The sequence below is a fragment of the Amphiura filiformis genome, chromosome 18 (assembly GCF_039555335.1).
Source record: "Amphiura filiformis chromosome 18, Afil_fr2py, whole genome shotgun sequence".
NCBI classification, from domain to species: domain Eukaryota; kingdom Metazoa; phylum Echinodermata; class Ophiuroidea; order Amphilepidida; family Amphiuridae; genus Amphiura; species Amphiura filiformis.
Genome location: NC_092645.1, coordinates 29024652 through 29037287, shown reverse-complemented (window position 1 = coordinate 29037287; position 12636 = coordinate 29024652). Strand labels below are relative to the sequence as shown.

The window sequence follows — 12636 nt, the reverse complement described above, 5'->3', positions numbered from 1 at the left end:
GGCGCCTATATACGGAGGGAGTTTTCTGCGACGCGCGCCGAAAAATCCGTCAGTGGATTCCCCGGCGCAGAATTACTCCACCGAGCTATATAAGGAGGGGAGTTTCTGCGCACGTGCGCCGAAAGTCCGACTGTGGATTCCCTGCGACCGTGCGCAGAAATACTCCACCGGAGCTATATAAGGAGGGGAGTTTCATTGCACGGGCGCCAAAAATCCGTCAGTGGATTCCCTGCGTCCACGTGCGCAGTTAATCCTCTATCGGAAGTTCTGCGTAGGGGTCGCAGAAGCTCCACTGGTGGATAGCTTACATAACTCCTTTCTTGGCTGGTCAAAAGGCCGGTGAAGTTTTTTTGGCATGCACAGGGGCAAGAGCACACATGACATGGTGGGGAGGGGGGCAACGGTGGGAAACTGGGGGAAGAGGGAACAATGTTTTGGCAGAGGAGTAGGGACAATATAAATAAAAACAACAAGAGAACAGAAATTAAGTTGTTACGAAAATGGTGGTCTAAATGATTGATGCTCTTGTGTTTTCACAACCAATTGGGATATCATATCATTGTTCAATAACTAAATCTTCAAAAGTCTTGACAAAGTTGTAGCCTCTGTTGAGATTGTGAGAATGCCCGGCTTTTCCACCCAAACTGGGTAAAACAAACTTTTTAGATTTTGATCGAACTCCAAATAAGGTCTTGAAGATGAAAGTCAGACCAATTTGACCGGGGGGGGCACTCAACTGAGTGACGGTATATGCCTGTCGATAGGCCCCTCTTTTGAAGTCGATTATACCTGATGACCCCCTTTTTTTTAAAGTCATACCCGATGACCCCCCCTTTTTTTAGTTGCGGCTACCCAAATGACCCCCCCAAAGTTTACTTGCGGCTTACCCAATGACCCCATTTTTCTAGAATAGCATCATCTAAATGCCACAATATGTTATAATGCTGAAACTGCCAAATTCTCTTATTTCAACAAATTTGTATTGGAAATTTGAAACAAGAAAATAGAATTTTGCACCCACCATTTTTTCAAAAATTTTCTACCCGATGACCCCTTTTTTGAAATCTTATACGCAATGAACCCCCTTTTTTCAAAGTATTATACCCAATTACCCTTTTTTATTTTGTTTGTACCCAATGACCCCCATTTTTAAAATAACGTTTTGTACTGACCCCCGTTTTTTAAATAACGTTTTGTACCCAATAGCAGGCCTTGCAATAAGCAGGCGCGGGGAGCAAATTTGCTCTCGTAAAGCCACCAATGAACCAGGAGCAATTTTCTAAAACATTGCTCCTATCCTGGTTCCAGTTTTGCACTTGATGCAGTATTGTATATGCAGAAAAGGATTACTTTTTGAAAATATTGCTCTTGTTTCTTCAGAAATTGCTCCTGGTTCTGGTAAAATCCCTGTGAACCAGGAGTAATGTGCAAAAACAAATTGCTCCTGGTTCCAGTCTGCTTATTTCAAGGCTTGCCCAATAGGCCCCTACTTCGCGACTCTGGTAGGCACATACCCGTCACTTCTAAAGTTGAGTGCCCCCCGGGCAATTTGAATTATCCTTAATTTCTTCCTTGTATAAATACCACATTTTATATAATACTCTCGCTTATGAAAACACAAGAGCATCAATCATTTTTAGACCACCATTTTCATGATTCTCAACTTGATTTCTATAATTCAACTTTGGTCTGACTTTCATCTTTAAGACCTTATTCGATTGAACCCGGGTCAAAATGCTTAATTGCCCCTACCTTCTGGACCCTTTTATTCTAACTATTGAAAGGCAATCCCTGCAACTTCTCTGCATCACCTCCAATATGTGACAGTCAACGGCGAATGAGCCGTAAATTCCTCCCCCGGTCAATTTTGTTTTATTTCGTGTTTAAAAAAATAAACATCATAAACTTAAAAATGGTATATCATTTGACTTCAAACGATATCCAGAAGCGGGGTTATGGTTTGTTAAACTTTGCTCCTTCAACAAAATTATAGCTTTTTAAGTTTTTACATGTGTCTCTTTTTCCACATTGTTGGCAATAAATATCAAACAGTCATAATTGGCGGTCATTTCAAATCATCCCCAAGTCAACGAGGTTAAAGAAAGTTCTCTCATTGTTAATTGTTGGTTATGCATACCTGTACAAAATACAATGCCTGGTAACCCACCACTTGAACAGGATTTAGCAATATAAGCAAACAAAGACCAGAGCTATTAAAAGTTCTATAGCCATCTAAGGTAGAAGCTTTTATCCACTTCAACAATAGGATTATTGATTAGTTTTTGACTATCGAAATGAGACGGATGTCGGGCCAGCTTAAGTTACCGATGAACAAGGACAGGCGATTTGCGCGAAAAAAATAGCAAATTGCGCGGAATTGTTTTTTCAGTGCAAATCATATATCCCTGCCCATAAGAAAAAAAATAGCCAATTGCGCGGAAAAAAAGTTCCGCGCAAATCGCCTGTCCCTGCCGATGAATATGACCTTCGTACACATTTTACACCGTTACTCAGAATACAATTTAGGGAATTTACGGCTCATTTGTGCTGCCGGGTCACATATTGAGGTCCCCAACCCTTTAACTTGTTACTCATTTTGTGTTGCACCTTTGTTTTTGCATGTATCATGTATGTTAAGGGCTGGGGTATGAACGTTTGGACAGTATTTATTTTGGGACATTAGAGCACATCAGACATATCGAATTGCATTCTGAATACGAAGAATGTCATTCTGATATCAAATAATTTTGATTTTTTGAAATTCGCAATTTAATACACATTTTATGGCAAATCATTAAAATCTATATTTTTGATATTTAACAGTACTTGAAGTAAACTTTATAAATCTGATGATTTATACTTAAAGGGGGGTAACCCTATTGGTTTTGGATATGGATTGTCTTTAAAATTACATAATAATATCAAATATCGCCCCCTTTATGCTGCTTTGTGAAAAAACGAGAGCATTTTCGGCGTAAATGTGAATAAATAGCCAAATTTGCAATCCAATACCTTGGTATACGTGAATTGCATTCTGGGTAGGCAAGCAACAACAACCATTTCCGTACGTATGACAAATTTAATGCTGACATGCTGTACAATCAATGCCCGGCCCGTATTGAACGAAAAATATTTGTTTTTTTCGTACCGTTTCAGAAAAAAAGGAAACAAAATATATTTCCCCTTGCAATATGTACATTTCAAATGAATATAAAAAAAGTTTGGGTTAAAAATGGAGAGGGAAAAAAACATTCCGACTCTGGATTTTGAACCGATTACCTCTCGGTAGAAACATGAAGCGCTGGCGCTAACCGACTGAGCTAATCGCCCGCTGCCTCCATCGTGGAAATTTTATAATTAAATACGGCACACCGTCTAGACGCGTCTCCTCAGCAGTTAGTGTGGTTCGCTTTTTCACAGAATGTGTATGACGCTTGAAACCAAAGTAGCTGTTGAGGCGACTGATATTACGAGCTATTTCGATTTCATAATTCCCGGCCCAGAAATCAAAGTATTTACCATTGTTTACAAACTGGTATACCTGTAAAAGCCGCTGTGTTTCATGATTTCTCCGAAATACATCGACTTGGAGCGTCAAATTTCAGGATAGTAATGAGAAAAATAGTATCTATTATGTGATACTAAAACCTCATCAACAATGAAAAAAAATCGGGGATGATGCTGTCGATCGGGTTACGGATTTTAAAGTGTATGTAGGTGGGATGAAAAGCCCGACGATCAATTGAAAATTTTGACCAGTATTGAAGATATGGATTTTTTTCCCAAAACACCAAAAAAAATAAGGTCTTTTTGGGAAAAAAATCCATATCTTCAATATGAAAGGTCAAATTTTCAATTGACCGTCGGCTTTTCCTCCCTACTACATACACTTTAAGAATATATCATTAGATTTATATAATTTACTTCGAGGACTGTTATATATCAAAATTTGAAAATATCAAATTTTTATAATTTGTCATAAAATTTGTATTATATTGTGATTTTTAAAAACTGAAAATTATTTGATATCAGAAAGACATGCTTCGTATTCAGAATGCAATTTGATAGGTCTGAGGTGCTCTCATGTCCCACAAAAAATACTGTCGAAACGCAATAAACGCTCATTTTGGATCCCTTAATTACATAACATTTTAAAGAGCACTCCCTTCTTTCTACCTTGGTGCTAATAAATGAAGCTTCTACCCCAGCAAACACAAAATGTTTTTAAACTGTTACAAACTGGTTATTCAAAATGTTTCAATAACATTCAAAGGCCCATTCAGTGATTCCACACAAGTGTAGAAAAATAAAAATTGTTTATAAATTGCTTAAAAGTGAATGCAGTAAGTCATTCAAATTGTCATTTGGTATTTTTGAAATGACAAATTTGGCAAAAAACAATCAAAACAGCAGTATTTACAAACTTTTTTAAACTTAAAAGACATCCAAATAAATATGTAGCCAATTGGTATGTCAGTATATAAATTAGATTCATGTAAAAGCTTCCACTGAACCACTAACAGGCTATGTTAGCACGACAATGACAAAGGTACCAAATCACTGAATGGACCTTTAAATTTCGGGTTATATAAAGGTCACGAAAACGTAAACATTAAAAAAAATTCTCACTCCGTTTATTCAACAGACAAAAATAAAAACATTCTGTACACATCATGTTTTAAGACATGTTGTTTTATCATTTTATTAACAAAAGAGACATAAAGAAACATAATTCAGAGATGCTATTTATGTAAGCATATTGTGATGGTCACAGCAAAAGCAGGTCATGTATTACTGTCGCATTCAGAGATATTAGAAACCAGAAGGTCTTATCTCAATAGCTGCCTCATAGACATTTGGATCATTTCTGTTGGACAAAGATATGCTCTCCAACATTGACAGATGGGAGAGTGGGGAATGGTGGGATACAGGGCAGAGTCTGTACTTCAAATACATCAGACTTGTTTTGCCTACAATCATACTACTGTTGTGGCATACATTTTGAAATGTTGAAGAAAGTGTGCCAACTATTTTGTTGCTGATTGTAGTTGCAACTTCCTACATGGCGGAAGACCAATTGGGTTTCTGGTTGACTAGAATAAATTAATCACAATTTGAATCACAGGAATAACTAGAACATTTGAATAGGGCAGTTCAATTATAAGTTGAAGTAAACATTGTCCTTCAACATCAGGTTTTACCTGCATAATTTTGGCGATGCCATACACAATATATTTTACAATAATATAGCATCTTCAAATGCATTGGCTACTGCTTTTAGCAAGTCTGTTTTGTTACTTTATCTTCATCCATGTTTCTATCTCATGATCTGTGCCCCATACTCATAGCCCCTGACTAATGACTTTCCATAGCATTCATTGCATTTCAAGGGTATGCACAGATCCGGTATCCTGCAGGCTTGTAGTGCCCGGGGGAGGGGCTTTTCTGTACAAATAGGCTAATTTTGCATGATTTTTCAGAAAACCTGGGGGCAGAAGCCCCCAACAGCACCCCATTGCATTCTTCACTGAAGAGTCCAGTGGCATAAGGGGAGGCTTAAAACTCAGCCTGAAATTTGTTCCATTGTTTAGAACAGAAACCGTTTCCAACTGGACGGAAACCGGCCAATGAGTTTTGAAGTCATCCCTAACTAAATATTGGTAACTGATGGAGTGTAAGAGGAAATTGCAGCGTCTAACAAAGGCAAAAGGTGGAACCTTTTAAACACACCCACATATAACAGGGAGGCCATTAGGTCACAATTATCGGCTGACTAAACTCCCTTCCCCATTGTTATGCTCCTGGTCAAGACCAATATTTAAAAAATCTTGTTAATTTAATGTGGATATATCTCTTAGCTATACCCCCACTTCATGGCCTTATGACCTATAAACCATCATTTTCATCTGTAGCCTCCAACACAGACTCTACAATGTCTTTAAGTCCACTTTCTTGCAAGGCTTTTGATAATGTCTCTTTGGTTGCTTGGTCTCCCTCCCTGTCCTTCCATTTGATAAGCATAGCACGACCCTGCTCCTTGATCTCACTCTGTTCATCTTCAATCCCTGCAATCTCTTCGTCGGTGAAGCCCAGTTCTGTGGCCAGTGTTTTCCAGTTGTCGCCAAGTTTAGGGACAATGGGATCGAGTTGCTCCGTTTCAAGAATGGCGACTTTCTCCAAGACTGATATAATTTGTGAGAAAATAGAAATAAACATGATTATAATTTTTGACAAATGAAGATGTTTGTACATACACCATCCACTTTACATTTTATGCCCATAATCATAAATTCCTTATTTATTAAAATGAATGCAATCATGACTTGGTACTAAACACCTGTTGGAATTGGTACCTGTGTCCCAACCAATTGGCCCCAATCTGGCTGCATTCATCTAATACACTACCCCCCATTCCAGAAAGATGCAGCACTTAATGCTTGGGATTAAAAAAATATTATCAAGTTCTGCTAAATGAAAAATAGCCTAATCCTAATTATTCATTTAGTACTAACTGGATATAAAAGAAAAGTTCAATATTTTACTAATTTCTTGGAACAAGTCTAAGTATTCAAAATCTTGAGCATATTCCTTAATTTTGCTCTAATTTTCACTTTTTTGTAGTCATTTTAATTAAATGATCGATTATAAGAATGAAACATGTCTTTTCCAAAAATTAGAATGCATAAATTGGAATTATTACAGTATGTGAAAAACACCCTAAAATGCATGTTTTTGACCCTTAATTCATAAATTTGGCCAAATAGTGATATTGAACTTTTATTGCCAATTAGAACTATCTAAATAATTAGGATTTAGCTATGTTTCATTTGGCAAAACAGGACATTTCTTTAATCTCCAAAAATTAGTGCTGTATTTTTCTTGAATGGGGAGTGGTGTCACCAAGGGTGATGCCAAACGGGGAAATGCTACCCCCAGAGTGGGACCAATTGGTGTTGGGACGCAAGTATCAATTTTGCTTTGTTACATATCCACCATTTATTTTTAAAATTTTAATTGATCTTTTTGGTTCATCCCATAATTCACTGAGGTTAGAATTGAGCTGTTAACATTTGATGTTGCACCAACTTGCAAGGCACTGTGAAGATGTTCGCTAAACCATGTGCTCAGCGGCCTGACGTCAAATGACGACATCCAAGGTCTAACCACATTGAATTATGGGATTTGCACATAAGGTCAATACCAGAGTGGGCAGTCCCAGTATTATAGTAGTAGAGCGAGAGTGGTTAATGATCTCATACCTTATTGTGTGAAATGTAAACTACTCTACCACCCTGTACCCAATCATGCTTATGTTGCCCCTGAAACAGTAATATACTATGTTCTGCTTATAATTGGCAAAGATCTTAAGACCTTGAAATTATATACAATCATTAGCATGGTGTACACAAATGTGGGCACAGAACCAGGCTAGCTGCTCTTTGCATAATGTGTGAATGGTGCACTCTAAAGTGAATTTATGCAAGCGTAAGATTGGCATCATTGATGCATGCATTAACAAAAACCAACAACTTGCCAATTCTAAGCCAAACACAGTATAGTTCTGTACTCGGACTAATCAACCTACCGAAGTCAGAAAGAGGGACATTGAATCAAAATCTTGTGCATGTGCACAAACCAGGAATGGACAATTTCAAAGAGTTGATGTGTGCCATACTTTCAAAATTCAAGGACGGTTTTGTAGAACTAAATGTATCACAATAGACTAAAGAGAATGCTACTGCAAAATTTTTAAGTGAAATTTGTATCATTTTCTGTTGTTTTTACATTTGAATTTGTCATCACTGAAATTTTCAGAAAGAAGGACTGTTCCTCTTTTTTAATTTGGAAAACTCTGAAAGAGGGACAGTTGGCAGGTATGTGTACTCTACAAAAAAAATTTCATTTTAGTCAGAGTCTCTTCTCTGATAGTTACCAAATGGGCTATTCCAGTTGAAATCCACACTACCCCTGTGGAACATTTTGGAAATGTCTTCCACAGGGGGAGAATGTTTTAAAATATAATTGGTCAGGGTTAATCATTTTGAAACCCATACTCCCCCCGTATTATGGCTTTACCTTTATCTTCCACAACTGGAGTGAGTATTTCAAATGAAATTTACCCAATTGCCTATTCTATTTGAAATTCACACATGTACTTCCACTGTGGAATACTTCAGCTAAATCTTCCACAGGGGTAGTATGGATTTTAAAAGGAATAGCCCCATGGTGTACCCCATAACCACCTTTTTGGAAATTCTTAGCAGGTCCCCCACTGTAAAAATCAGGCCAGCCAAATTTGCACACTACAGAGCCTGATAAATAATATCCGCGAATCACAAATTGACACACATATGGGAGCAGCGTGGGGGTCGCCGGAGTGCTACGAACGCGCCGCCAGCACAAGCGTCCTACGCAATCAATAACGCATATAGGGCGCATTCAAGCGGCGTAAGCGACCGGTAGTTCCTGACGGCCACTTCCACGCAGTAACATATTTCTGAACTTGCTGTCAGGGTCCTGTTCTTACCTTCTTCACCTCCTTTGAGCAGCTCATCATTGTCAACATTTTCTTCTTCTGTTTTTAATTCCTCAGCTGCGGCTGCTGGTTGCTGTATTAAATCATATATAGAAGTAACAAAATTACTGGTGAAATCTGGGTTAATACAAATAACACTTCCAAAACAGACTTTGTTACACTCTGAAAGAGATTTTATCATCCTGCCCAAAGTACAACCTGTGCGTAGTCTTGTATGTCTGGGTCTACCATATGCTCATATTTCCAATGCGAATTATGATTTTTTCCCCTTCAAATATATTTATACTTTGGCCAGGATTGCTAAACATACATAAATTGTTGCCTTAGATGACCTAGATTTTGCATTGGGGAGAATTTTACTTATTGCTAAAATCATGTAAAATTATTTGTTTTTTGGCCAAAATTGATTGACTTTGACTGAAATAATTGATAAAAATTCAGAATATATTTGCAAAAAAGTGTCAAATTTTTGCCAAATTTTCAAGCTTTCAGTGATATTTTAGGGTCATTTTAGCCCCCAGAAAAAATCCTAAAGCAAAGCATCCCCTGCATTGCACCTCACGCTCTGCGGTTAGCAGAGTCCTCATCCATCACCTTGCTTTTAAACATTTTTCATAAGAATAAATTGCTATTTCCATTGTATATTGTATATAAAGATATATATTTATTTTGCTATTTCCAAATATTGACGCATGATGTATGGATTAAAAAAAATAATTGATTGACTGAATGGTCTTACCGGTATTTCCTTGGCTAGTTTGGTTATCATCAACTCAAGATAAGCTGGAATGGTTTTGATGGGTGGTCCTGTATTGGTCATGGTCTGAAAGAAATACGGGCTGCGTCTTGCCATTAACCTCAGGGCTCGCCATGCATAGTTGCTGTTATGTACAAGTCTGTGAACATTAAAGCAGAGACAACAGAATGTAATTGACTACAAATTCTACAACATTTGCACTAAGGGGTCCACTCCCAACCAGTTATCAGTTGTGACTATATTTTGGTCAAAATGCATTTTGTTTAAAACTACTGAGGATTAAGTTGAGACATGATATGCTACAATTTTGATGAAGTTGTGAGTGGTCTTCAAAAAATTTGGTCATGTTAAAAAAAAAGTTAGGAACTTGTAAACAATCTGTTTGACTTTGAGGGTTTGGGATGACAGCTGATTTAAATCACCTTCAGAGACCTTTGGACCTCATTCTTGCACATCTAGAAAAACCAATGGTAGGCCTATACAGTTTTTCTGGTAATTTGAATGTGCATAATTATAATATTATAAGAAATCCTTATTATAAGGCCATGGGAATGAAAGTTTTAGATTTGCATTCGTTGGACCTCATTCTTGCACATCTAGAAGCAACTTTGAAAGAAAGTGTTGATTACCAGCAAACGGTAGGCCTATCGAGTAAAGAGAGCAGCAAAAATCTGGTAATTTCAATGTGCATAAATGTGATCATCCACCTCATGTAAAATCGCCAGTCCTTATTCAGAGATATGGACCAATAAGCATTACAGAAATCAATAGAAAACAAAGGGAATTTCAAGAGCAAAATATATCATATGAAAGCTTGTTTTAAAGGAGATTTCCACTCTTTAATAACCTAAGATACTCAAATGTGCAACTTTACACCGGATTCGTCATGGATTGTCACATATAAGAAATCCTTATTACAATGTAGTTGTCCTCATGATATGATTGAGCAAGCTGGATTTCTTGGTCAAGGAACTAACTACTTATTGTCTTGGTTTACCCATACCAAAACTTTGAGCCTGGTTGCGATGGGTTTTTCTAAGTGTAATCTGATTAAGGTTCTGCACCTATATAGAGAGCTGCATCACTGAATGATATCCTAAATGGATCATTATGATGCGTCTGGGTCCTAGCGATTAGTGAGTTTATGTCAAAGTGTGCCGAGGCCTGAGGGTTATGTGTAACGCCCCATAAATAGCATGTTGATTTTAGAGCCAAAGCTGGGCTCAGTGACTTGGATATAGACCTTTTCCCCTCTTTCCCATCATGCACTATTCCAGGGGGGTATGAGTGTCATAAAATACATCATCTCCCGGGGAGTACAGAGGTATGTTCATTACATTCTGGAATACGGACATTTCGGCTGGTGCCTTCATCACAAAAAAGTAATCCCTGATAATCATGATAATGGCGCTCGATCGCTAATAGGCTTTTGGGGGCAAAAAACAACATTTCTATGCCTTATTGACACGGTGTCGTCGCCCAAAAAAGTTTCCTGTTATTGAAACCTAACTTTGTATACATTTTATAGACCTAATGGTGAAAAACTAATGACGGGACACGCAGTGATATTTTGTCGGCGTCCGTTTCACTTTTTTTTGGAGATGAAAATAAAATGTAAACCAAATCTCTTACACAGATGTTCTGCATCACTCCGTAACTGCATCACTCGTGTATTCAATAATTGTATAATTAGTAACATCGATGGCCTTTACGATAATCCGCATATATGGAATCAGTATGCCCATATTAAGACAAAATAATTGCAAAGGCCTGGCAAAGACCATCGGATGCACACGAGCTATGAGGTTGATGAACTACGTCATACCCCCCTGGAATAGTGCATTGTGGGATAGAGGGAAAAAGGTAAATAATTTAAGGATGTATTGATTAGACTTACTTGTATTGATCTTCAATCTGGGCAGCAGGGTTCGCCTCCTCCATAGCCTCCTCAAAGAACTCCTCCATTGATGGCTGAAATACCCTGTGTACATAGTACAAGCAATAAATATAATCAATGTATTTCTACTTTGGAATTTTCAGATGGTACTTCCATCTTTTATCAGCAAGAGTGAGACTGATCTGTGGACTAGTTCTCAATCTTCTTCTTGCTACGATCATCACTTTTTGTGCAGGGTATCTACACTCATTAAAAAAAAAAAAAAGCGCAGTGATTTATAGTGCGCCACGCACAGGCACAACGCCTAGACGTTGATCCACAAGCCTCAGCACACTTTACAGGTTGTCGCTGACCACTACGGCCCCACATCATTCCACAAACCATTAAACAACAAATCAGGGACTTTGCTGCTTCAAGAGCGCACACCCTAGGCATTCCACAAATGACCACCGCAACCAGGATCAGCTCCCCGAGTTTCGTACGGGTTACAACGAGACAAATTAGCAGTGAGTTCCTTGTCCAGGGGAATTTCAAGCTAACTCAATTTTTCCATGTGAGCACACTAGGCATCGCCAGGGTTCGAACCCGCAACCTCTCGCACCACAGTCGAACGCCTTATCGATTGAGCTAACTTGACTGCATTTAGAGGCACACATGAAGAGCTTTGTTGCAAAACCCTTACATCCACTTTTTAACTTCTTGAGAAAAGCAGCTTTGTTTAATTGTGCAAGTATTACTTGTTCGATTTGATTCAATTTGGGTTGAATAAAGCGTTGATGAAAAGAAACTAAAAGAATAGGTTTGGTACAATTTTCAAGCCTTCCTATTTATTTTATTATTTATTTTATGTCGCGCCTTTTGTGGATGAGGGCTTTTGCACCAAAATAAATTTACCCCTTTTCTAGAAACCGCCTTTACAATCAAATTTGAGCCCATTTGTTTGCACTACTTTATGTAACTTGACTAATGCTTCAAAATCAAAAAGAAAAATTGAAATATCTCATTTACTTTTTTTAATTATGAATTTTAATTAAATCCGCAAACGGCCATTTTGAGCATTCGAAGCTACAGCTTTAGTTAATTACAATGATTTTTTTCAAACCTAGTGACCCAAAAACAGTTCCTTTTGGTTTAAATAGAACATTCAAGGCTACTATGATACATCAAAAAATAATTTTCCTAAAATTTTATATTGATTTTAAGTTCAGATTTCCAGAAATTCCCTAAGATTTCCCAAACGGGAAATATACGATATATTCGGAAGGGAAGGTGGTATGAAAGTTAAACAACCACCAAAATAGGTATTTTTACCCAAACTAAAATATCATACCAATAACTCAATTTCAGCCAAAAGTGGATGTAAGCGCTTTTGCAACAGAGCTCTTCATATGCTTCTAGACGGAATTCCATGGTATTCCATAATCTTGCCAACTCAAGGATAACAAT

The 12636-nt window shown here is 37.7% G+C and overlaps 1 protein-coding gene across 1 annotated transcript in view; it reads right to left on the bottom strand.

Moving 5' to 3' along the window:
* Nucleotides 1-4677: 4677 nt before the first annotated feature.
* The window catches only part of LOC140140102 (THO complex subunit 1-like), a 32517-nt gene continuing 24558 nt past the window's right edge, over nt 4678-12636 (bottom strand). The window contains exons 14-17 of the mRNA XM_072161930.1: nt 11191-11274; nt 9276-9432; nt 8528-8609; nt 4678-6182 (exon numbers count right to left, since the gene is read on the bottom strand). Of these exons, the coding sequence (XP_072018031.1) occupies nt 5887-6182; nt 8528-8609; nt 9276-9432; nt 11191-11274 (619 nt within the window). The 3' untranslated portion in view covers nt 4678-5886. The remainder of the gene's footprint in view (nt 6183-8527; nt 8610-9275; nt 9433-11190; nt 11275-12636) is intronic.